At 39.5% G+C, this 26,812-nt stretch overlaps 2 protein-coding genes across 6 annotated transcripts; one reads left to right on the top strand and one right to left on the bottom strand.

Moving 5' to 3' along the window:
• The first annotated feature begins 449 nt into the window (after positions 1-449).
• ptpn11b (protein tyrosine phosphatase non-receptor type 11b) lies at positions 450-26,798 on the top strand. Of its 5 annotated transcripts, XM_078798243.1 has the most exons (18): positions 450-601; positions 7,227-7,349; positions 8,572-8,766; positions 9,961-10,153; positions 10,251-10,370; positions 10,792-10,905; positions 11,395-11,491; positions 11,684-11,781; positions 11,937-12,092; positions 13,360-13,491; positions 14,478-14,632; positions 14,740-14,807; positions 14,989-15,140; positions 15,566-15,666; positions 16,062-16,203; positions 16,934-19,145; positions 19,673-19,727; positions 26,564-26,798. In XM_078798243.1, exons 1-15 carry the CDS (start codon positions 588-590, stop codon positions 16,147-16,149), a joined length of 1,806 nt encoding a protein of 601 aa, XP_078654369.1. In that variant the 5' UTR covers positions 450-587; the 3' UTR covers positions 16,150-16,203; positions 16,934-19,145; positions 19,673-19,727; positions 26,564-26,798. The 5 variants fall into 5 exon arrangements, with proteins under 5 accessions (XP_078654369.1, XP_057940053.1, XP_057940054.1 ...); XM_058084070.2 differs by lacking the exon at positions 26,564-26,798 and having other exon boundaries at positions 16,934-17,335; positions 18,895-19,673; XM_058084071.2 differs by lacking the exon at positions 26,564-26,798 and having other exon boundaries at positions 10,254-10,370; positions 16,934-19,674.
• Positions 20,579-25,882, bottom strand: rnf223 (ring finger protein 223). The gene is made up of 2 exons (XM_058084073.2): positions 25,667-25,882; positions 20,579-21,590 (listed from the first exon to the last, which is right to left on the bottom strand). The coding sequence occupies exon 2, from the start codon at positions 21,517-21,519 to the stop codon at positions 20,791-20,793; it is 729 nt and encodes a 242-aa protein (XP_057940056.2). The 5' UTR covers positions 21,520-21,590; positions 25,667-25,882; the 3' UTR covers positions 20,579-20,790.
• Positions 26,799-26,812: the final 14 nt, after the last annotated feature.

Genomic DNA, 26,812 nt, shown 5'->3' with positions numbered 1-26,812 from the left:
ATTAATAAAATTTAATCACATTTATATTATATTATACTATGTTTATACTATTTATACTATATTACTATATATATATTACTATATATTATATATTTATACAAAACATAAATTAATAAAATAATGATTTTTTTTTCAAGAAAAATGTAATCACATTTATACTATATTACACTATATTTATACTATTTGTACTATATTGCTAGATATATATTACTATATACTATATATTTATACAAAACATAAATTAATAAAATAATGAATGAATAAAATGTACAAAAGGACCAACCATAAATCTTATTGCACGTCACTGTTGTGAATGTTTGGGTAAGCCTGCATCATCTTCCTCGAAAACACCTCTTGTGCTTTTGTTTTGAAGGTCCTTCAGTGTCACAATGCTCTTGTTCCGAAGGCTCGATCCGGAAGTTGAGCGCCATGTTTGTTTGCAGTACGTGAGGTTTGACGGCGGCGGTGGAGGGGGGGGGGGGTTAGCCAATAGCCGAATCTCGGTGACTGTCAGCCGCTACTCAGGCACTCCAGCGCGGCCAACACGCGCAACCTTTGACGCCTTCTGAAAACCTGGAGCGACTGCGATGACATCTCGCAGGTAAAGAAAACCGACATTTTTGTTGTTGTTTTTTTTTCATTTATTTATTCCTAACGTCGTGTGTCACCTGTCATGGCGTCAACTTGTTTTGACACCTGCTTCACTTTGTACGAGCACTGCTTGATAGTGAGAGGAAAAGGGGGGCTGGTGAACTTTTTACTCTCGTTCGAGACAACGGCGAACATAAACTTATGGTTTAAATGTTATAATTCCATCTGTCTAGCTAGCTTATTTCTAGTATTTATAGTATTTTAACCACAAAGTCAAACATTCTAAACTATTAAAATGAATATAATTATCGTACTTATCTACGGTTATCAAACTAGCAAGGATTGACACAAAATCATTCGACTTATTTGTATGCTATATGACACAAACTTTAGTTTTTATAATTTAATTTTAATTTTACACAAGTATAAATACAAGTACAGGTCTAAAACTTAATACTAAAGTAAAGGTAGCTGTAGTAGTTTATCATGATATTGTATACCTCATATAGCATATAGCCTATAGGGTTTTTCCATAAGTAACCATATAACCTCATGGTTTTGACACTGATACAAATGACTTTAGTATATAAAATATATAATATTAACACAATAGAGTTGGTGAAGGGATGTTATGTTACTACAGTGAAGTGTTAAGTTAATAAATCAAAGCAAAATGGTCATATTAGGTCTGAAAGTATCAAATTCAATACATAACATTAACATTTTTTTCACAGAAAGAAATAATAATCGTAATATGTATATTATATATGAAATAGCATAATGCGTGGAACCTTAAAATGTACATTTGCCCATAACAATAAATAACATTATTTTGTCCTCTTAGTGTAATGGCAAGAAGTCATGCTTTTGCCGGTGTTTGTGTTTGTTTGTTTGTTTTTAAAATAACTTCAAAAGAATGGATTTGGATGGAATTTTTAGTAATTGTCAAAAATGGGCAATGACAGAACTGTTGACATTTCAGATCACTGTGTGGATTCAGGAATATTTTAAAGGATTCATTAAGATTGCCGTATAGTATATTTGTGCATATAACTCCACAGGAAATGGTCAGAGCAGTTGAAACCAAAATACAGTGTGAATCTGAGTGCTGTTGTTTTTTTTTTATTTATTCTTTGCGTTTGCGTTGAAAAGTTTATTCTCGTGAATATTTCACTCTAAGTCAGGACTTGGAAGATCATTTTTCATGTCCTACTAGCCAGAATTTTGCTTATGTAGCACTCCAGGAGTTGATAGTTGACACAAAAGAGGGTATCGCTGTAGGGGTGGCAAACAGAGCATCGTGAATCAGGGTAGCGTAAGTTCACAGATCAAATTAAAGTCTGAAAGTTCCGGAATTATGGATTATGCTCAAATTTCTTAGTATCAGATAATGAGGTTTGCGCATTTGGAAGTGAGCCCTGAAAGAAGTTTGGGTTGGCTCAAAACGCTCGGTTTCAGAGGGCGTGGCAAACTTGTTTCTTTGTGATGTCACAGAGGCGCTGCCTTCCTTATGGGCGTAGCTGTAGGCATTATACACTCTCTGCCCTCCCCCAGGCTTATATAAAGTCGGACACGCTGTGCGTCCACGTTTGAGAACCACAGTGTCCACTATCTGGAACATGGTAGCCTCGCAAAAAACGTGTAATGAACATATTTCCGTAACCGATGTCATGCCAGGGTTGTCTGCAGTTCATAAACACGGCACCATCACATCCGGATTCTGAGCTCTACTGCACTAGCGGTGCTTCTGACAAAGTGTAAGCGACAATGAGTGCTCACACAACTACGAAAAATCTTAATGAAAGCTTTCTCTCTATTGAACGATATTCAAATTCCCTCTATCGGCCACTTCATGTTTTGTGTATTCCAAAACCCCCTCCAACTATGCACTATGACCCCCCCCCCATGTCTTTGTTAATGGAACAGACCTCATCTGTCACTGAGACCCATTTGAGAAGAGTGAGTCAGTTTTTTTGTAAGGCCACAGGAAAACAGCAGCCTGTGTGGAGGAATCAGATAACATGCTGGCAACCATTTCCAGCAGAGCAACGCATGTACACACAGGCACACACACACACACACACACACACACACACACACCAACTGTTGGTGCAAGCATGTTGTGCATGGAGGATTCACAGGTACCTGTAATTTTGAAAAATCTGACAGAAATCCCTTGTTTACAGTGGTTCCAGAAATTGGTTTCCAAACAGTTCGGCGGGCCAGATAAAATTGCAGTGCGGGCCGGTTTTGGCCCCCGGGCCTGGATTTGACACATATGGTTTAGCACCTCGTGCAAATACCACAGCTTGTCAGCAATGCTAAAAATACAGGCGACGTTACCAAAATCCACTCGCCGAGGCTTCATATGTGACCAATATAGCCCTCACGGGGACTTTGATGCCTAGTCGGGTCTGCTAAGTATACCATCTTTTTGTCGGCGGGCCTAGACAGGCATACTGAAAATAGCCAAGACCGAGCTTTATTGAACTTGAGACGTTACGTAAGAGGCTAAGCGGCGGCTGGATCGCACTGCGTGTCCCGTTTGGGTTCAAGCAGCTTGAGGCCCAACCGGTCTCTTTCCCAGCTGCCCCGCGTGTTGTCTGTTCTCTTGACATCTTATCGCATCTAACCAGGTCCGTTTGGAATCCCGGCTGCTCGTTTGTGTTTTCGCTGCTCGGCTGCTGGAGGCTAATGCATGGAAATGGGTCACATGGTGGCCGTCAAAGGAAATCCTATTCTTGGAAAGCCCTGAGTCACGCAGTCGGCTACTCCAGTCATGATGTGAGGAGGATGGAGCTGGGCAGGTCGTTTGCTGCTGATCCTTTAAACACAAATTCAGGGCTGTAACGCTACATGTATTTGTAATCTCATTTGTATGTAATATTATGTAATATTATTATTATATTATTTTAATATTAATAATAATAATAATATTTTGTTTTATTACTATTATTTGTATTATTAATATAATATTATCATATATATGATATATATGTATATATATACATAATATATATAATTTAATATATTAATATAATAATATATTACTATTATTATTGATATAATAATAATATTTTGTTTTATTAATATTATTAGTATTATTTTATTTATATTATGATATATACAATATATGAATATTATTAATATAATAATAACAATAATACTATTAAATACTTTAAACACAAATTCAGGGCTGTATGTAATATTATTATTATATTATTTTAATATTAATAATAATATATTATTATTTTGTTTATTTTACTATTATTTGTATTATTATATTAATATTATTAATATAATATTATAATATATTAATATATATATAATATATGTGTATATACTATGTATCATATATATTATATATATATACATAATATATATAATATAATATATATTCGTATAATATATTACTATTGTTATTGATATAGTAATAATATTTAGTTTTATTAATATTATTAGTATTATTATATTAATATTATGATATATATAATATGAATATTATTAATATAATAATAATAACAATAATACTATTGTCAATCTAATAATAATAGTAATAATAATAATATTATTAATATTAAAATAATATAATAATATTACATACAAATGAGATTACAAATTATATTATTATTAATAATATATTATTAATTAATTATTGTTAATAATAATAATTAATTATTATCAATGATTTTAAAAATAATTAATAATAATATAATATTGATAATATTAATATAATAAAATTATTAAGAATACTATTAATATTATTATTATTATTATGTAATATTAGACCTTTTGTGTATGGACTTCTGAACTTCCATTATCAAGTTGTATGTTATGTTTATTTCACCATTATTTCATCATGCATATGTACACTCTGACACTACTTACCACATTTAATTGTGACTTTATCCCGTGGCTTCGAAAATGAATAGCCTAATGGCATACTGCTGAATTGGCTGGATTGTGAGGGGGTTTATCTGGGCTAGGAGCCGACTACGATCTGGTGTAACTACTCCACACACACGATTGAGATGTAATCTCCAGGCACGGGTGACACAGCTGTCGTGTTTATTGCAGACTGCGGGCCAGGACCCCGGGAGAGCTGGCACCCCTGATGTGCCACGGCCTGGCATGATGCGGTGCGTGTCGCAGCCAGAGAAATCCGTGGAATCCCACGGCTGGTCTTTGTTTGCCGTTTGACCACTCGGGAGTAAGGTGGGCACACCAGTCAGCCCTAAGCTTGTCGCATAAAGTGGGGAAAGGACAAGGAGGGTTGGGGGCGGCGGCGGCGGTGGTGGTGGGGGGGTGGCTTCGCGGTTGATAGCGCTGACGGGCTGCACTATCAGGTTCGCTCACGCTCATCCAAATCCCAGATTACAAGACCCCCCCACCCACCCACGCGCTCTCCCTGCACACTCCCTCGCTTACATTACCACATTTGCGCAAGGCACCACGTTTCTCAGTGTCTTGTTCTGTGTAACCTGGTAACACCCACCCCAAACTTGCCCCCTGACAGTCCCAGTTTTTATATACTACCTTCGCCCCTCACTAGTCTAATAGTACTGGATTACAAAAGTCCGGGGCTGCAGAAGGAAGGAGGCTTGTGGAAGGCTTCAACCAGAATGGTGAGGTAGGCAGAAATGTTATCGAATATACACTTTTACCAATTACCGTCCTAAACAATTAGATTCTACCGTTCCATATTTTAGGAATTAGTACTTAGTACTAATTAGTACTAAATCCATACAAGGGGTCAAACTTTTGCTGACTTTTAAATACTTAACAGGAAGTGCTTGCCTTGTGCTTCACATAAATGACTTTGGTGCAACTGGTACACGTTCAAACTACCACAATTTTCATATACTTTTTCATATTTTCTTATACTTTTTTACTTAAACTATTAAGTCACCAAACTGTTCTGCGGTGCCACGGTGTAGTTTTAGGATTTTAGGTTTCACTTGTGGGATTTTAGTACGTCAATCCTTGCCCCTCGTGTTACAGCAGCATCCAGCATGCCTCCCCCCCATTGTTTTGATAATTTCACCATCCATACAGCAGCGCTATGATGGAAGGATTAAATATAGATTAGTGAAAGACCACATCCTCCCCCTGCCCCCCCCCCTTATTATTGCTGTGTCTGAATCTGTGTGAAGGATTATAAACAAGACAATGAGTAATCCGTTCACCAGTTGACACCCGTGACTTCTCAGTGGTTCCTCGGCAGTCTACATTGTCAGTAAATGATCAGGTAATGCGACAGATGAGAAGATTTCCCTTGTGTGTGTTATGCTATTCTGCGAGTTAAACTAAAGGTACATTTGTTTGGACAAATATAATGACTATAACAAAAATAGCTAAGAGTAGGGCTGGGCAATATGTCGATATTTTTAAAATATTTAGTTAAAGCACAATATCAAAAAAACGCATACCGTTCATCGATATCCATATAGACTGAATTTGATACAGGGGTCTCAGTTGGAATCGGTGCAGGTTCGGGAAAATCTAAAAAGTATTCTATATGGGTTATTGTGTGGAGCTGCTCTATGGGAGTCCACCTCTCAACGATCAAACGATCGACAATTTTGCATAATAAGTCCCCTTTAAAACAGACTGTATTCACAGGAACCACAAAATCCAAAGAAATACAGCCGAATAGGTGCAGATTCTGGAGGAACTAGAAAGCTTTGTGTAGCTGCTCTGTAGAAATTGCTTGCAATTCAACTTATAGGGTAAAACACTTTCACCATTGTGTGTGCATAAACAGTCTTTATCATCAACTCTCTGCCCAGGAATTGTACCATCCCACCACAGACCTCTCCAAGGCCCCAGAAGGCCTTCATCCCAGTTAGCCTGGAAGCGTACACTTTAACTAATACCGTTATAGTCGTAAATGTATCACTTGTCCTAAAGTTGTTCTGGAAAGCTGTTCTTTGGACTTTCACGTGTCTGAATGTGCATCAGATGACACCCACAGGCTCACCCCCACCCTAATCCAACCCAGGGGGGTTGGGAGCAGGGTCAGGTGCATTGTCGGCCAGATGTCTGGTCTTTGTGTCGGAAGCTAATCCACTTGACAACTGAGTCAACGCTGAACTGGTTGTGTGGTGACAAGCCGTCACTGTCACTTTGACAAGAGTTTATCTCCAAAATACAGTCTTGACATTTACATTTATCTCCATAAAGGGAACATTTTTTTTTCCTATGCAGGAAATGTGATTTGTCAGTGCAACGCAACTCCTCTGACAAAGTGACAGTCATTTGCCTTTTTGCACATTTGATTAAGCCAAAATATTATGTCACGCAGCGGGAGGCTAGAGTGTATGCGGTGACACATTTTTATTTTTATCGCAGTGTGTAACGGGTGTTCGTTATGCAGTATTGTATTGGTGCTTGAGGGTAGTTTTGTTTCACCACATCTTTCTCTCACAATATATTTGGAAGAACTATAAAGCTTTCTGTGCTGGTTATTGTGTGTAGCTGCTCTATAGGAGTCCACAACTTTCCCCTTTAGAACCCCTGTTGTACTATATTTGAATTGTATATTTCATTTCCTCACATGGTCTTTTTTAATTGGACATGATCATGGCGGCATTGTTGTATTTTTCCATAATTCGGTTGTTTTTTTTTTTCTTTAGGTGGTTTCACCCTAACATTACCGGAATCGAAGCAGAGCAGCTCCTGTTGACCCGGGGTGTCCACGGCAGTTTCCTGGCCCGGCCCAGCAAGAGCAATCCAGGGGATTTCACCCTCTCTGTCAGGTAAATCCCTATCTGTACTGCTGTCTGCTTCCTCCATGTTCAAAGTTCAACCCCGGAGAGCAAACAAGCCTCAGTGCTATTTAGCTAGTTGGTCTCTTAGTGTAATTTGTCATGTTAAAGCTAATTTAGCATTTGAGCCCTATTGCTAGGGTAACCATAATCGAAACTCAGACTGTTCAGAGTCTCTACATCCTTAAAATAAATGACAATTGAATGTACTTTTTTTTTGTAAAACTTTGTTGAAACATGTTGAGCAACATTTTAGTGTGGAGTTTGCTTGTTCATCCCATGCATGCTTTAAAATTTGAGACAAGTGTATTTCAATATATGGGGTAAAGTTTGTAGCTGTTTAAAGGGTTTGTTAATTTATTATCAACTCATATGTACCGCCAAAATTAGAAAGTGAGTTTCGGCAGTAGTCCGGAAGTCCTCTGGAGTGGTTGGGAGTGTGACCAATCACAGCAGAATAGGCTGTGCTTGGTCACAGACCATCAAAACTGACCATTTTGGAAAGCTAAGGAAATACAGCTGGAATAGGTGCAGATTCTGGAAGATCTAGAAAGCTCTTTTGGAGGCCGAAATTCAATATTTTTTAAAAATTTGAATATTATGATAAACAAACCAAACAAAATAATGTTGTCATTTTGTGGAAAATTGATTGGGGGGAAACCAATATGGACCTTAGCATATTTAGATATTTTTTATGACACTCGTGTTTATACAGTTAGAAGGCATATGGCTCTTTTATTTTGAAGGCCGGTACTGTGTCCTCCGTGTTGAGAATGACTTTGAATATGCAAAGCAAATACAGTTTTAGATGTTCAGTCCTGATATCACAGGCTTTCTTTTCTGTCGCCCAATTATGATACAACCTCTTTCTCAATGTTCTGTACATTAATTTTATCAGCTTTATTATTATTAAATTGAAGTCCCTCTCTTAAGGGTAACTATGGTAGATTATGACAGTATTGTTGCTATATTAGCATGCTTAGTTGCAGTTACTGAAAAGTGTAGAAATCTAGATGCACTACAAACCAAACTGCAGCCTTAAACCACAGATGGCTTAATAAATTCACAGCGTGGTGTAGCGTGTGAGTGGGCGCTGGCAGTACACACAATCTTTATATTACTCGTGCAATGGCGAACGTGGGTGTTATTTTCACACGTCTGTAGGGCAATAAGCGCTTCAACCTCTTAAATAACACATCTCTCCCTTGCTAAGGCGCAACGATGAGGTGACCCACATCAAGATCCAGAACTCGGGCGACTACTACGACCTGTACGGGGGCGAGAAGTTCGCCACGCTAGCCGAGCTGGTGCAGTACTACACAGAACAACAGGACCTGCTGCGTGAGAGGAACGGCCATGTCATCGAGCTCAAGTACCCGCTGAACTGCAAAGACCCCACATCTGAGAGGTGCCAGTTTCCATGTCTCACCACACACTCACACACACACACACTCACATGTATTTTGCATACAGTAATGAATGTACTTTATATACATAGGGGATGTGCTGCTAGGTTGCATCAAACCCATAAAAACAACACGACTTTCTTTCGCTCTGCACAAACTTCTTTTTTTTTAATGGCTATTAGGTTAAATTCTTCACCTCCACGGATTTCACAGTGTTGCTTTTACAGCACTGAGAGGCAGTTAAAACATCTGAGAGGCGTTATTAGTCGAGCTTTTAGCACGCTTTCACTTTCATGGCCCAATTGCAGCTGTCGGTGCACTTGAACCCCCGGGCTTGTGATTTCTGCAGCGATTGAGTCACAATATTCAAAGCAAATACATTTAATATAAATCATCCGAGCTCTGATCATCAAGGTTATTTTTTTAATGTGCTGTGACATTTTAAAGTGTAAAAGAAATGTCTGAAATAAATATTTTTTTAGTCAAAAAATAGACCCAAATTAGATACTAGTAAACAGTATGAAAAGTATTAATTTTTTTCTATACTGTATATCTGCAATATTGCAACACATTTCCAATCATGTCATAAAATTCATATGACTTAAAATGACTTTTTTTTTTGATAAACCAAAGTCAAACATTACTTACCGGTGATGACTAAAAAGGAAAAGTGGTCATTGTCCCCATATGCAAATTTTAGCCCCTTTATGTTGAATTGTGGACTCCTGTAGAGCAGCTACACACAATAACCCACGCAGAAAGCTTTCTAGATCTTCAGAATCGGCACCCTTTCCAGCTATATTTCCTTGTATAGTTTCCTTATTTTCAAAATGGTCACACCGACTCCACTGTGATTGGTCCCACTAGCTAACAGCTTGTACCCAGGCGCACCGACCGTATAAGGAAGTCCGGGTTTAGCTGGTATTGGAAAAAAGTTCAAAGCCTCATTAACTTAACTTGTTATCATTTAACACGATAATACAACATATTAACAATATTTAGAGGTCATAAAAGTGGAAAAATCAATCCGTCCCCTTTAACAGAAAGATAAATGTCAGGACATGATTATACAAATTTGTATTTGTCTCCTTCCCACAATGAAGTCATTCACGATGCGTTGTTTTCAGTCTTTGTGTCACAGTTTCTGTGTTGGTGCTAAACATAACAGCGTGACCATGTGTCTCCGTCCTCTCTAGATGGTTCCACGGACACTTGTCGGGCCGAGATGCTGAGAAGCTGCTCACGGACAAAGGCAAAGTCGGCAGCTTCCTGGTGCGGGAAAGCCAAAGCAAACCTGGCGACTTTGTCCTGTCGGTTCTCACTCACGAGGAGAAGCACGACAATGTGGAACGCAAGACCAAAGTCACCCACGTGATGATCCGCTACCAGGTACCTCAGTGTGATGGTTGCTACGTCAACGATGAGATGTATTTAGGCTTATTTATGGGTATTTGTAATGGCGGAACTTTGGGTGGTGGTCTTCCAGCAGGATGGGAAATACGACGTGGGCGGCGGCGAAAGGTTTGACACTCTGGCTGACCTGGTGGATCACTATAAGAAGAACCCTATGGTGGAGAAGAGTGGCATTGTAGTGCACCTCAAACAGGTTTGGAATTGAAGCACATTTATGCTTAAAGAGCTTATCTGCTATATGCTATATGCTATCTCAGCTGTCTTTGGGCGAGAGGCGGGGTACACCCCGGACTGGTCGCCAGCCAATCACAGGGCACATATTGACAAACAACCATTCACACTCACATTCATACCTATGGACAATTTGGAGTCGCTAATTAACCTAGCATGTTTTTGGAACATGGGAGGAAACCGGAGTACCCGGAGAAAACCCACGCATGCACGGGGAGAACATGTAAACTCCACACAGAGATGGCCGAGGGTGGAATTGAACCCTGGTCTCCTAGCTGTGAGGTCTGCGCGCTAACCACTAGACCGCCGTGCCGCCCAGCTAAAAAGTTGTACTACTATTTTTGTTGTTGTTTGATTTCACATATATCTCTTTGTCCAAACAGCCTTTTAACGCCACAAGGATAAACGCGGCCAACATTGAGAATCGAGTACGAGAACTCAACAAGGTAGCAGACAACTCCGAGAAACCCAAGCAAGGATTTTGGGAAGAATTTGAGGTACGTATGTTGCCTTAAAACTCCTCCACACTAATAATAATTTCCTCTCATCTTCTCTGTTATCACCACTCGTCAATCATGAGCCAATTTTAAAAACAAGTTAACATTTTATTAACAAAATGTGAATACCCAAGTGGCCCAGGAGTCTTTCAGTTTCTTCCAGTAGTAAAGGTTTAACATACCTTGGTTAGAGGAAGGCTCAAAGGGGCCATTAGACATGTTTGAATGAGGCACAAATGGAGGAAATGGACAAAAACACCCTCAGACAGCTCCGACATGTTGTAGAAAGTATTCCTAGAATACTTGAACTTGTCGCTGCAAAAGTAGACAGGTTCTATATTTTATCCATTTTCACTTCCTGTATGTGTGATGTCCAAGTGTCAAATAGTCTTTGTCCATATAGTGTGCATCACGCCTTTTTTTTTTTTTTTTCGGGGGTGACATTTCATTTTACACATGACAAAGACAATCCGTCTCTGTTTCCCGCAGGTACTTCAACAACAGGAGTGCAAGCTGCTGTATCCCCGGAAGGAAGGCATGAAACCAGAAAACAAGAGCAAAAACAGATACAAGAATATCCTCCCGTGTGAGTGTTTCAGAGAGCAACATTGCCGCAGTTTCCTGCCGTCGTCGGCTTCCTGTGGAAAGAACGAGAGTGACATAAATAGACAAGACGGGCCTCATATGCGGGCGGCATTGATAGCTCGCACATGGCCACCATTTAGCCGCACAGTGTATTAATGACGTAACATTTGTTGTTTTGTTTGTCTTATTTCAGTTGACAACACTCGGGTTGAAATCAGGGACACGGATCCAGAAGTTCCTGGTTCAGATTACATTAACGCCAACTATATTAGAGTGACCGGAAAGCATGAGGCAAGTGGATGTAATAATAATGATAAAAACTCTTTCCTAATATAAAGACATGCTAACTTTGTGGTTCTGTGTTGCCATGCTATTGGTATGGGGTGTGAAACACAAGTCCTTAAATGATCCAGTATCACGACATGTTCCGGTGCTGTTTTGAACAGGGCTCACATGAAGAGGGGCGACATATAGAAGAAAGCAAAGTCTTCATCGCCACCCAAGGATGCCTTCAGACCACGGTTAATGACTTCTGGAAGATGGTGCATCAGGAGAACACGCACGTCATCGTCATGACCACAAAGGAGATGGAGAGAGGACGGGTAAAGTACATAGCCATTATTCATTAATTCATTTTCTACTGCTTATCCTCGGGGGTGCTGGAGCCTACCCCAGCAGTCTTCGGGCGAGAGGCGGGGTACACCCGGAACCGGTCGCCAGCCAATCACAGGGCACATATAGACAAACAACCATTCACACTCACATTCATACCTATGGACAATTTGGAGTCGCCAATTAACCTAGCATGTTTTTGGAATGTGGGAGGAAACCGGAGTACCCGGAGAAAACCCACGCATGCACGGGGAGAACATGCAAACTCCACACAGAGATGGGCGAGGGTGGAATTGACCCCTGGTCTCTTAGCTGTGAGGTCTGCACGCTAACCACTTGCCCACTGTGCAGCCCCATAGTCATTATATCTTTGTTAATTGTTAATTGTTAATTGATATTTCACAGTAGTGTAAAGGAAGCGTGTCTCACATTTACACTGGAAATTAGACAGTTTAATGGTAATGGTAATGGTTTTGTTTCATTTGAACATGCATCAGATTACAATTGAATGCATCACATAATCAGTTCACAGTTCCACATGTCCAAAAGGAGTAGGAAGAAGCAAAGCTTATTAAATCCTACCCCTGCATCTGGTACTTTTACAATTAATAACTGTTACATTTGTTCACTTCCTGCTTTCCGTAATACAGTTTAAGGTTTTTTTTTGTTTGTTTGTTTTAATTTTTTAATTTTTTTAATATAGCTGCCACCAACACAGCTCTGAGGGCATCCATGTTGTTTCTGACATGTGTGATGTCACAGACACTATCCAGTTATTTGTGTCCGTACCCAAACACATAACAGATGTTTCTCCAAATCCACACTTTAGCAGGAGGTTTTGAAAACCTTTGTTTTTAGTACCAGATGTCTGCCGACTCATGTGGATGATCAAACTGTGGAAAAATAACATTTATTTATTTTTTGATAGCAAGTCATAAACTCATGAACAGGTTCTAGGGACACATATTATTGTCCCAGTAAAGGCTTTGGAAGAACTATTTTTCCCAACATATTTGATGGAAAATACAGTGTATTGTGTTTTATAGTTTTATAGTTTACCTGTGTGGTTTATTGTAATGGCTGGACGTCACTGTCTGTTAGATGTGTGTGTGTGTGTTTGTGTGGGAGACAGCAGCTAACAAGGATAGTATGACAGTTAAGCTGATTCCCTAAGCTGCTTGAGTGGATCTAATTCTTTAGGTCTAATTCCTACAACCACCTACCCTCCCTCTTTCTTCTTCCTGTACCTCCATGTAGAACAAGTGTGTGCGTTACTGGCCCAAACTGCACGCCACCATGGAGTTTGGGCGGGTCCAGGTGAAGAACTTGGAGGAGCGCACGGCGCAGGACTACATCCTGAGGAAGCTGGAGGTGACCCGTCTGGATCGGGTAAGCGGGGGACAAAACAAAGCAGCCGCCCTCAATCGGGGCTGACACACTGACCTGGGATCAGATTATCTAACCCATTACACAAAACTCGCAAAATCCCCACACACCACTTGCTGACGTTTACAAGGCTTGATTTAAAGTGCTCATGACAACAAAATATGTTAGTATTATTATTTTCGTGTACCGTATATTTCTTATCCAGTTGTTTTGATACTGCCCATTTACCCCCTAAAACAGGGGTGGGCAAACTACGGCCCGGGGGCCACATGCAGCACACCAAGTGTTTGAATCCGGCCCGCCACTTGCTTTCCAAGAATTTTAACTTTTAACGTACATGCTGGCAACATGACTGAAAAAAAAAAGCTGTAAAATTCATTTGCGTGGTTTCATGTGGTCTGATGTTTAAAGAGTCTTGAACCAGTCATGATGTGCTATATATATCACCATATTGACACTTATTATGGTACCCATGATGTTATTGTATGGTCATATCACCTTATGCATTATTTAAAAAAAAAAAAAAAAAAAACCTTAAACTGTATTATGGAAAGCAGGAAGTGAACAAATGTAACAGTTACTGATTGTAAAAGTACCAGATAGAGGCATAGGATTTAATAAGCTTTGCTTCTTCCTACTCATTTTGGACATGAACTGTGAACTGATTATGGGATGCATTCAATTGTAATCTGATGCATGTTCAAATGAAATAAAACCATTACCATTACCATAAAGTGCTCCAGAAAAAAACATTAGAACATATAGCTAATAGTATGACACTTTTACAGATAAAATTAGACAAATAATTAAAGGTGGACTGTTTAGTGTGTGGGTTTTATATATATATATATATATATATTCTGGCCCCCCGGACAATTTTGTTAAGTCAATGCGGCCCACAAGTCAAAAAAGTTTGCCCACCCCTGCCCTTAAAGGTTAATCTAGAACAAAACCCTTATTTTTTGGGCCGTCTTTTAATTTCTTCACAGAGGGAACCTCTGAGGTACATTTGGCACTACCAGTACCTAAGCTGGCCAGATCACGGTGTTCCCAACGAGCCAGGGGGCGTCCTCTGGTTTCTCGAGGAGATCAACCGAACCCAGGGCACAGTTCCGGAATCTGGACCCATTGTCGTCCACTGCAGGTACAAGCGGGTAGAGCGTTTGGACTGGGCAGTTGCGTGGCCCCATTCAGCAGACAACTGCACACGGTTCACACATGGTTTGACCCATGCCTCTTGTTGTTCCACAGTGCAGGCATTGGGAGGACAGGCACCATTATCGTCATTGACATCCTCATCGATGTCATTAACCGCCAAGGTAGGGGCAGACTGCATTTTTGATTGCACTTTTTTTTGATTTTTGAATTCAATGTTTTACTTTCTATTTTTATCACAAATCAGTGTCACATCCCTGTCCGATTTCTGGTTCTGTGGTTATCATCATGAGATTGAATGAAGTCTTATGTGACCTCTTTCTGAACTGTCTCTGTGTACTCCAGGACTAGACTGTGACATCGACATCCCAAAGACCATTCAGAGGGTACGGCAGCAGAGGTCCGGTATGGTGCAGACTGAGGCCCAGTACAAATTCATCTACATGGCAGTACAGCAGTACATAGACACAGCCCAGAAGAGACTGGAGGAAGAGCAGGTAAGATTAAGATTAAGATTAAGATATGCCTTTATTCGTCCCTCAGTGGGGAAATTTGTATTGCACAGCAGCAAGAGTACAGAGTCGGTTAAGCAGTACAAAAATACACAATATAGAAATATAAACAACCCAGTATTAACAAAATCAACAGTTTTTCCCAGAGTTATATACAATACAGTATGTAGATAATATGAAACGAGATGAGATATATGACCAGTCTATACACTGAGATCACTGAGTACACAAAGCCCAAAAGATTTCAAATATCTAGAAAAAAAGCAGCTTGTGATAACTGCCCCAGTGAGTACCCACGATGTTCTTATCTAATCCAAGATAAGTCTTTCCTTTAAGGCTTTTATTCCATAGCTGGCTGAACTGAACTGAAGCTGCATAATGATGATGATAATGATGATGTTCCATTGCAGAGGAATAAAGTGAAAGAGAGAGAGTACTCCAACATCAAATATCCTCCGATGGCTAACTCCAGGTCCATGCTCAACATGGCATCCTCACGCTCTTCATCTGTGTAAGTCGAAGTCTTTTATCTTGAAACTGCGTGTGTTGTCTATAATCTTGATGCCGGTATTTAGTCATAATGGGACAACATTGCTGAATATACTAAGTGGATATCATGCTCATGGGGTCACAGTTAAACAGTACAGTACAGTACGGGAAATCTTGCCTCATTGCCTCATCTTGCCTTTTTTTTATTGGTTGTCGGGGCTATTTTATCCCTTTTATTGGTATGATGTCATCATTCCTCATACTGATGATATACTACTAACATTATCATTATTATTATTATCATTCATTCATTCATTTTCTACCGCTTAGCCTAGCCTATCCCAGGTGTCTTTATTATTATTATTATCATCATCATTATTATTATTATTATTATTATTATTATTGTTGTTGTTCTAGCATGACCAATGACGATTCATCGGGTGTATACGAGAACATCAACTTTAAAAGCCCTCAGACATCATTCAGCAGCAACACCAGGAGGTAAAAGCAGTGCTGGGATGGCCCCTCCCCCCCGCACCCGTTCTCCGCCTGCTTGTCTGTGAGTACAGATTTTCATATAATTACAGTTTCAATATGATTGTGAAAAAATTGTATTTATTATTTACATTTACATGATTTGATCACTTTTCTGTGTCTAAAAAATTAATTAATGTACTGCAACAGATGTGAAACGGATTGTGGGGGGGTAGGATTAAATAAGCTTTGCTTCTTCCTACTCCTTTTGAACACGCGGAACTGTTTTTTGAATTATGTAATGTATTTAATTGTAACATTCATTCATTCATTAATATTTACCGCTTATCCTCACAAGGGTTGCGGTGGGTGCTGGAGCCTATCCCAGCTGTCTTTGGACGAGAGGCGGGGTACAGCAGCCAATGACAGGGCACATATAGACAAACAACCATTCACACTCACATTCATATACCGATGGACAATTTGGAGAAAACCCACGCCATGCACAGGGAGAACATGCAAACTCCACATAAAAATGGCTGAGGGTGGAATTGAACTCGGGTCTCCTAGCTGTGAGGCCTTTGCGCTAACCATGATTACTATTAGCATTTCAATGTTCATCGTTACCCGTGTTAGTTTTTGTTCTGTTGTGCAAGAAATGTTAAGTCTCAAGAAGCATACTGGATTAAATTCCTAACATAGTTCATTAGACAAATATTAATATTTACTTTTTTAGTTTTCATCATGCCTCCGCTTAATCACACGTCACTGTTCTCAACCTTTAACTCCACTTGTCCACCATGTTCGCTCTTCAGCAGGGAGGCATCTCCTCATTTGAAGCCGACAATCCCTCCTTCCAACACGGGTTGAACGGGATCGCGGCTCTCTGCCTGAACCCCCGCCATGGTGCACCTTGCCAGAATGAGCGCACCCAGCAGGTCTTCTCCAGCTTGGACCCCCGCTATCTCAGGAGCTAATCCTACGAAGGACTGAGCACACCGCCACCACCTCGCCCTGTTAGCTACAGCTCTGCTGCCGCCTCTTCTGTTCATCAGTGAAAGTGCCTTGTTGTCAGTCATGGAGCTGTTCCATCTCTGCGCTTATGTCTGCTTGAGTTGAGTGGGATGGATGTTGAACCAGGGGTCATGACACTACAAGGATGCAGGATCGGAGACAAGAGGAGGTCAAAGCAAGGTCGAATGACAAGACATCCTGATGTAAGGTTGTATTCTATACCCAAAAAACATCTTGATCATCAAAATGGGCACCACATCATTTTTTTCTTGAACTGTGTTCTACAATTGTTTCTTTTTAGGATTATTTTCTCAGTCAAGCACATTGAATTTGTAGTGGTCACATTAACAGCAAGCAAAATAGTATATGAAAATGGATGAAGTCATTTTATGAGAATAAAGTCCTAATTTTTCCAAAAAATAATTTTGAAGAAATAATACAGTATGGAGATTTTTTATGACAGTTATATTAGATAGATGGATAGATGGATAGATAGACGGATGTCATTGCCTGGCTCACATATAATAATAAATAATAATAATGTGGTGAATAATTAGATGACATCAAATATGACCAACAATGTACAGCGTAAACAGTAAATTGCACAAATAATTTAAATAATTTTGAATACATAATAATAATTTAAAGTTTTTAAAGTATTACAAGGCAAAACAAATTGCTAATACCCAAAAATATCCTGATTTTAGGAGAATAGTTCATGGTAATTATAAAATGACAAAGATATCATATGAGGACTAAAGTAGTAATTTATATGAATGAAGTTATACAGGAAGAAAGTTTTAATACAAGAAAATAATGAATGAAAAAGTGCCAATATATTATAGTAAAATCACATTCAAAATGCCAATTTATTATTGTAATACCCCAACTTTTTTCTTGTAATCATTATTTAATTAGCTTCTTGCCTATATGCACCTATGTAGTAATTACCACCTTGTCCAGCAGGTGGAGCAGTTCCACTCTTCCATCCCGTTCTGTATTGGAATGTATGAGGCCATTCACTATCCACGTTTGGTGTCATAATAACAGCCAATAACAGACAGACGGTACATCAAATAGTACCGGGATGTTGAGGATTCTTGAATGAGATCGGTGGACTTTGTTTGACTTGTAGTCCTTGTTAATCATCTGGATCTGATGTGCTTCAACATCTGCTCACAAAGCAGACAAGGAAGAGAAAATGTGGAGCGATTATAGTGGACCAGATGGCCATGTGCCCGAGATTGAAGAATAGATTTGTCTCCAAAAAAGTAATTTCGACCCACAAGGGGGGATGTAATCCAGGCTTGATGACAGCGCTGTGAGCACGTAGAGACCACGTCACTGACGCCATAAGTAAGAACACTAGTTTGAATTTTAGCCTCCCGTTTTCATCACCAAAAGCCAAATGGTGCTGACACCAGATACTGATCAATTATTCAAATTTGACTGAATTATTTTCGCGTGCTGCATTCACGGTCACCTTGTTACATTTTTTTCCTCTGTGTGTGTGGTGTACTTTTTAATGCCATTGATACTTATCTATGTGTGTTTCCCTCTCTATATTATGGCTCGTGTTCCTGTATTTATGTCACTTTTTATTTTCACATTGTCTCCAATGCTAAATTGTAATATCAATACTTGAAAGTGTGAAACTGCTGAATTGTAGTGTGATTGTGGTTGTTAGAAGTATTACTATGATTATGACTGGAGGTTTGCAGTGATTCTCCTCTCACCGTGTATGTACTTACTTCCTTCTCAGATGGCTTCTGCTTAGATGCCTTCTTTGCTGTACAGGCCAGACTACCTACAGTACCTCCAGTACCTCCAGTACTTACCAGTACTTACCCGCAGATGCAATCAGCTTCCGCTAATGGCAACCACGTGGTTTGTAACAATAAACACACACACATAGGCTGACTCATGCTATTCATTGAGTGGCCTTCTTTCGACTTTTCATTGCAAAGTGTGGAACTTCTTATTGATTCGAGCAATACCTTCAAAGGCCACCGGGTGAGTAGTTTTTACTTTGACCTTTATTACACCTTGGTTTGAACTTAAATCTGCTATATGCCATTCATTTTCAAGTATTATATCCTGCCCCTCTTACGCCCGACAGTGTTTGTTGTCCACTAATTGACAGCCATTTTGCTAGTTAGCCATAGTTGCTAAGTTTAACTACTGAAGTTAGCAACCGTTGAGTGTATCTTAACGTCATGACGGCATTGTGAAAAATATAGACGGTTTTTTTTGCATAATTTGTTCTTTAAAACAACTATTGGTAGCAAATGCTAGCTATCATATTTCCGGTATGAAACGTTCTATCCCTCAACTAGTTTGCTAACTAGCTAGCTAGCTGAAAACTTTACATTGTACATATTTACTGGCAACATTTCCGTCTATAATTTATTATATACAATTAAAAAGCAAAAACAAGATTATTTAAAATAAATTGGCAGATACAATGGCAAAGGGAAACGTGTCATGATATCAATTTTGACATTTTCAGAGGAAATATAACAATGCTTTATCAATTCCAGAAGTACCGGATAAAGGCCACTAGGTGGCGGTATTCACATCTGGGGCCTTCAAATGGTGAGTAGGGTTAATTTTGTGACTTTATTTGAATTTTTTGTGTTCTTTATACACTTGAGAATGGTTTTACTTAAAAAAAATGTCCTCCTCATTTAAAGCTAGCAGGCTACTTTACTGTACTTACCACAGCGACCCCAAATCACCACTGTTAATCATTTATATTATTGATAGATTTTCCCATCAATTTATATTCATAACCATATCTGATGTCAGCATTTAACCATGTTTCACTGTCATTTTCAGCAGCATTAATCAGGATGTTGGCTCTTTTTTTTAAATCAGTCTCCTCTGTGACTTGCAGTTTTATGACTCTTTATCAGTCTGGTGTCAGAAAACCTAAGCTACTTCCTGGCAGCTGTAAGGATAGGTGTGTTTTGTTTACATGGCTGACTAACTTAATGAAGGGAGTATTACATAGGAGAAAACATATACCAGCAATAGCTAAAGAAATAAATACATTCTTGGAGATGAGAAATACTTGACAAGCTGCAGGGTGTCCCTATAGTCTGGACATACAGGCATAAAAATAAATTATTATCAGTATAATTGTAAATATATGTATGTACAGTACAGTATATACAGCATTTTTTATTATATTTAATATAATTTAATATGTATACTTTTTTATTTTAATTGGTTTTTAACACCCCTAAGCTTTTTTTTACGTTTTTCTTGTGTAAACACTTTGTAGGATGCTTTTTTAGAGGATATCAACTATGAATATCCATTTCATATGCTTTTCTTTTATGTTTTCTACTTAATTTCCATTATTGTGAGAATTAATATCATCCACCCACAGCACTTTTTTTCTGACTTCGTTTATTCATCAATAATGTTCGACGAAGGACAATTTCAAAACTAGCAATGTTGATTTATGGTGCAACTATCAATATGTTGTTTGTAGAGAGTGAAGAGAGGAGTCTTGTTTGTGTTTTTCCTTACTGCCACTAGAGGGAGCTGTGGGGATTTGTAGTTGGTGGCAGTCAGTCATTCACAAAGACAGATACAAACTATGTACTGTCCAGTCCAGTCCAGTCCAGTCTAGTCCAGGCAGTCTTAGTGTTTATTGAGTCGGAGCAGAAGGCCTGGTAAACGCTTTGAAAGTCAGCATTGTGGGTGTGGTGGTTGTGCGGTTGGGTCGTACCATCGGTGCACATCTCATGTTTCCCGTGCTAAACATGCACTGCAGCGGCCACAGCACCACCACCACCAGCAGCACCATCAGCATCACAAACAGCATCATCCTCTTCCAGTCCGCCAGCTGGTGCAGCAGCCCGACTTGCCGCTGCGGGCTCCGGATGGGGGCGTCACCCGCCGCCTTGGTGGCCCCAATGTCGATGCAGATGCACAAGGCGCTGAGGCTGTCGGATGCCGGCCCGGCGCTTTTGTAGCACAGCTTCTCGCCCTCCAGCCACACTGGCTCCTCCTGCTGCTGGTGGCTGGGCAGCTTGTGTAGCATGTCGTGGTTGGTGGGCAGGGACGGTGGCCCGCCCTCGGGCAAGGCGGTGCTCTGGCGGCAGAAAGGGCAGAAAACGTGCGGCGTGGTGCCCGCTTCGCCCGTTTCTGCCGCCATGATGTCATGCTCTGCCGGCGAGATGGCCATGAGACGGGATAGGCACTCCAGGCAGAAGGTGTGGGTGCAGGCTAACAGCTTGGGGGTCTTGAAGACGTTGTCGTAGGTGTTGTAGCAGATGGGACACTCCGGCTGGCTCACCGTGGACATCTTTTGGAGCTCGCCCCCAGAATCCTGGGTGGCGGCTTGCATGTGCCAAACCTGCGGCGACTGATCCATCGATCTTTGGATTACAGTCCAAAACTGTAGTGTTGTGTCCACTTGTGTGCACTCTTATGTCCTGCTCTGTCCTGAAGACATCAAATGAAGGACATTTTTAATGTGGTTAAAATGTCACCGTGTCTGCAAGCTAGCAGTTAATGTAGCATTTTGGTGGGAATAAGCTAGTTGTCTACGATACGCATTTTATATTATACAAAGTTTTGACTCAAAAGCACCATTTTCCCTTAGTTTGTGTCTGACTTCCTGTCCCTACCACCTCTCCCTGCTCTTTCGCTGCTTGGTTGGGCAGTGTAGTCCATGGGCGTAACTAGCAGAAAAATAGCTATATTGTTTTTGATTATGTACAACTCATTTCATGAATGAACGTCTCTAACTAGGGCACTATATTTGCCTACTTAGCTTGACTACAGTATGTACATTTAGAAATTATATCGACCTAGCAACAACCCACATACATTCCAATTCAATTGATGGTACTGTGCCTGCTAGCTATAGCTATTTTTTTTCATCTCTCAGATTTACTATACTACATATACGAGTGACTTGTCCATGCGCTATAGTATGACGTTAGAAGAGAAACGTTTAGTACCTTTCAAGTCGCTGAAAAATTATAATGATGACCATGTAGGTGTGAATGTAACTTAAAGGAAAGGGATGAACACTAAGTCGAATAAGTACATGTTTAATGCATGCCACAGTTTGACCCTGGAACAGCAGAAACATGGCTCCTGTTCTGATGCTGTCCAGCAGGTGTTCCTCCTCCATCTCTGTGAACGCTGAGAGCTACACAAAGTCCCTGTTTGTTCCCGCTTGTATCGCTCCATCTAACCTTGGAATTCCTACCCCCCCCCCTCCGCTTTCTTCTAATTTAGAAATAATGTGCAAAATCCCATTTGTCCTATCAGTTAATTCACTGAACTGCTGAAGTCCATCTAGATAAAATTCCCTGTTTTTTTTTAGAACAAAAATGTAAACAGCCTGGGGATGATTGGTGTGTGATGCAAAGTGTGTCACACAGTTAAATATTGACTCACATTGTGATGTGCGGGGTGGTGCAGCTCCTTAGGGGATCAAGTATCTAAGATCATGGCCGTGCAATAGCAGAATCAACTTTATTTTGTTTTTTCTCACCAGTAGTTTAGTATTTTAATTTAAAAGTCTTGCCATCTTTTGTTTCAACAAACCAGCAACAGTTTGTCCAACCTGCATTACCGTCTTCAGCCTTGGGGGGCCTCGCCTAACAGGTTTACGCTTCTCCAGCTTTAGAAACAAAACCAAAAAATGAAAGACTGTGTCATTTTGGACATTAGTTTATATGACATTGATGTGTCAGTACGTAAACACCATTGCATTTTCTTCTACTTTTGTATACATAGTGCTTTTCCAGAAAATTATGCATACATGCATTTATTGGTTCATATTCAATTGTGCTCATTTTTCTACCCTTTGTATTGAGTTGTGGTCTCCTATAGAGCAGCTACACACAATAACCCGCACAGAAAACTTTTTAGATTTTGCAGAATCCGCACCTATTCCTGCTTTAAGGTGACTTGTGTCATTGATGGTGGCATGGCTTTAAGGCTTGGCAAACATAAGGCTGAGACGTGAGACGTGTTTTTCTCCATCTCATCTATAGTTCTGTCAGAACTGACGTGATTGGTCAAATATTGCCTTTTAATTGTTGTTGTTTTTTTGGGACCTATTTCGATCTTTTTTGACCTATAAATGTAGTTCGACTGTTGTATTCCCGAGTTAAACCATGCGAAAATTTCAGATAATGAGGTTTGTGTATTTAGAGAAGTTTGGGATGGCTCAAAACGCTTGGTTTCAGAAGGCGTGGTAAAGAGAGGGGCGGACTTCCTTATATGGTTTATAGTTAGGAAGCACTTTGGACGTGTGACTAATCACTGCGGAGTGGACATGCCCAAAGGCGGGCCATGGGTGGAATAAATTAAAACATACCGTTTTGGCAGCACAAATCAAAGGAAATACAGCTGGAATAGGTGCAGATTCTGGAAAATCTAAAAAGTTTTATGTGTGGGTTATTGTGTGTAGCTGCTCTATATGAGACCACACAACTCAATACAAAGGGTAGAAAAATGAGCACTATAGGTCCCCTTTAAATTATATATGTATTATAATTTGATACTGAGCCCTCCAACAGTATCCTTAAAAGCGTCAGTAGTATTATAGTATGACTGTGGGAGGAAGAGTACAGTAGGATGACACCCGGGTGGAGTTCTAGTGTGTACAATTGGGGTGGGGGCAAGTGTGGTTTGTAAACAAAACCAGTATAGTCGTTTTGTGTAAATGTAAACAAAAGCTTGTAACAATGTGTCACGTAACAAGAATTGATGATGATTAAAGTGGAATACTTTCTGTTAGCGGTTAGCATTTGTCAGTAGGCTGACTTGAAACGGATACAAGCAGCTTTTCCGGATGAATATTATTTGGAATGGGAAGTCCAGCTAGGTTCCGGTGTCACTGTGTAAATAACAACACTGGCTTGTGTTGTCCCAAGCCAATCGGGTGAAAGCAGTCGTGATGGCAACCTCTGAAGCGCAGGTCAGTTTGAAGTACACATTCACTAGACACTATATTAGGTACACCATCATAATATGAACAGTCTACTGTTATAAAAGTAATGGGGCGTTCATGGACCAGTGGATTTATTATTGTAGTTATACTTTCCGCATCACAATGATCTGATCCTAACATTTTGATGATTGTTTTCATGTTACAGTTTGCCCACAAGCTTGTTTACGAATGCAAGGCCAGAGATATGGAAAGGGATGGCAAATGTTTAAAAATGATGAATGCTATTGACTCAAGGCGGCACGCAGCTAGCGACTATATGGGTTGAATATCTGCAAGCGCCGTCAAATATTAACTCCCCGAACGGCAAAGGATTAAACTCCTCTGTTGTGATAACCGCTTTATCACCTGCACGTGTCGTTTGTTTTTTTTTACCTGTGCTACTGACCTACAGACAACGGCACACACGTTTCTTTGTTATCTCAGCACAACCGTCGCTTCAACCGACACGGCGGCGCTGCTTGCCCTGCCAGTTTTTACAACCTAATGCAAGAGCCGTAACTTGAGTTAACACAGTCCCAGGCTGAGTGAACAGACAAATAAACATGTGACATTGTAGTATTTTTAACTGTAATATTGTGTGAAATTTCCATTATTGGTAATTGTATTATTATTAAAAATATATATTATAAAATATATTTATTTAAGAATTAAATGTAATAATATATCACCATTTAATATCACTATATGGTTACATTACTTAACATTTCTTTGTGTGTTTAAAAAAATCACATATCTAATACAGGGAGTGGATGAATATAATAGTACCAGATGGAGGGGTAAGATTTAATAAGCTTTGCTTCTTCCTTCTCCTTTTGGACATATGGAACTGTGGGTTGACTTATGTGATGTATTCCATTTTAACTTGATGCATGTTCAAATAAAATTAAACCATTACCATAATATTACTATTAAATTGTATGTAATTTCCTATGACAACTTTAGTAAACATTATTTCCTTCCATATTATTCATTTATTATATAATATATATTTTTTATCTATTAAATTATTTCATATTTCATTATAGCTTTACATGTAATTATTTCAATATCCCTCCAGTAATGATAAATAATAAAAGTAGAATTATTTTAAGATAGTTAAATGTGATGTATTTTTATTTATAAACTTTGTTTAGCCCCAAATAAATGTATGTAAATAAAATAAAATAATAATATATGCTGTATTTCATTTTGCATTGAAGAGCCATTACTTTGTAAGCAATTATAATTGTGGTAACCAAAGCGCCCTCTGCTGGAGATTGACTGTACAGCATTTCGCTTACAGTATATTTTACCGTCTGTGCTACCAATCTATATATCACATAAGAAATATTGCTTTTTAACTTGCCCCCATCATTAGTAAGGGGCACACACTAAAAAAAAACTATAAAAAGGTAACCAAAATATAAAATACATTTCTAAAGCACCCTGAAAAGAGAGCATTGTTGTCTTTGAATGCGTTTAGAAAAACTTTTTTTTTAGCTACAGCCCTGGCACAGCAGCAAAGTGATGATAAAACTTGGAAAGAAACACGAGTGGGATGTTTTACCTGAGTTGTCCTCTTTGTGTCCCTCAGGGACAGTAAAGCAGCATCGTTATCTTGTCGTTCTAGCCCTGAGGCTCACACATACAATAGTCCACGTCGTCAAGCTACACTCCTAACTTAACTTTAGTCTTGCTGTCTTTGTGTCCTGCTATCACCTTGTCTGCTTTGTCACCTCCCCTTTTAGCACTTCATGCTAATCACTACAAACTCTGGCGGGGTGGGGCGGGAAGGAGGAAGAACCCACCCTCTCTCCCCCAACCAGGAAGTTAATTCACCTTAACTGCCCTAACATTATGGAAATTGGATACAATTTCCTTTTAGATATTTTTGTCTCTCGGTGGTATTATTTTATTATGTATCATTCTGGTTTTATCAAGTTAAAATAGTAGTGTTTTATCTGTTATACTAGATGTCTCTCTCGGTTAATGGTATATTCCGAGAAAAATCAACCCATATTTCATTGAAATTGGATGCAATTTCCTTTTAGAATATTTGTAGATATTTTTTGTTTCTCGGTGGTATTATTTCATTATGTATTATTCTGGTTTTATCAAGTTAAAATAGTAGTGTTTATCTGTTATCCTAGATGTGTTAATGGTATAGTCCGAGAAAAATCCGTCCACTATTTCTCTCCAAAAAATTAATAACAAATTATAAAGCCTGGCATGTAAAGCATGGTGGTTACAGTATACAGTACATGTAATGCTACGTGCGAACAGGTCTGACCAGTAGATGGCGGTAAAACAGCAGATTTGTCGATGCAACGGAACATTAAAATGTTAGTATGAGGTTTCAGTGTGTTGTATTTTCCTTTGCACTTCCTGCTGGTTAATGTCTCCATAATCACCATCAGGGCATAATAAATGTCCATTCTTCTCTTGTTTTTTGTTTTTTTGCTAGGCGTCTGGGAACAAACGGCAACTAACAGCGAGGACTTCCAAATAAGCCACGCAGAGCCTGGCCCTTTAAGAAGTACTGCATTATGGGAAGTTGAGTGTTGGCACCAACCATTGTCGTCTGCGTCCTGATTGGCTGTATACCATCGTCAATCAGTGTCCTGCATGCCTGCTGTGATCATGGCTACCGAACTAGCTAACCGTATGAACTAGCTAACCGTATAAACTAGCTAACCGTATAAACTAGCTAACC

This window comes from Doryrhamphus excisus, linkage group LG17 (assembly GCF_037039965.1).
Source record: "Doryrhamphus excisus strain RoL-2023G ecotype Guam linkage group LG17, RoL_Dexc_Guam_v1.1, whole genome shotgun sequence".
NCBI lineage: Eukaryota > Metazoa > Chordata > Actinopteri > Syngnathiformes > Syngnathidae > Doryrhamphus > Doryrhamphus excisus.
This window is presented reverse-complemented; position numbering and strand designations above follow the sequence as displayed.

What these genes read in the sequence shown, in the direction of transcription:
- ptpn11b (XM_078798243.1), top strand. An exon ending in TTGTAGTGCACCTCAAACAG is followed by an intron (nt 10,371 to 10,791) that starts GTTTGGAATTGA and finishes TTGTCCAAACAG; the next exon opens with CCTTTTAACGCCACAAGGAT. An exon ending in CGATGTCATTAACCGCCAAG is followed by an intron (nt 14,808 to 14,988) that starts GTAGGGGCAGAC and finishes TGTGTACTCCAG; the next exon opens with GACTAGACTGTGACATCGAC.
- rnf223 (XM_058084073.2), bottom strand. Translation starts at nt 21,519, where the DNA reads ATGGATCAGTCGCCGCAGGTTTGGCACATGCAAGCCGCCACCCAGGAT.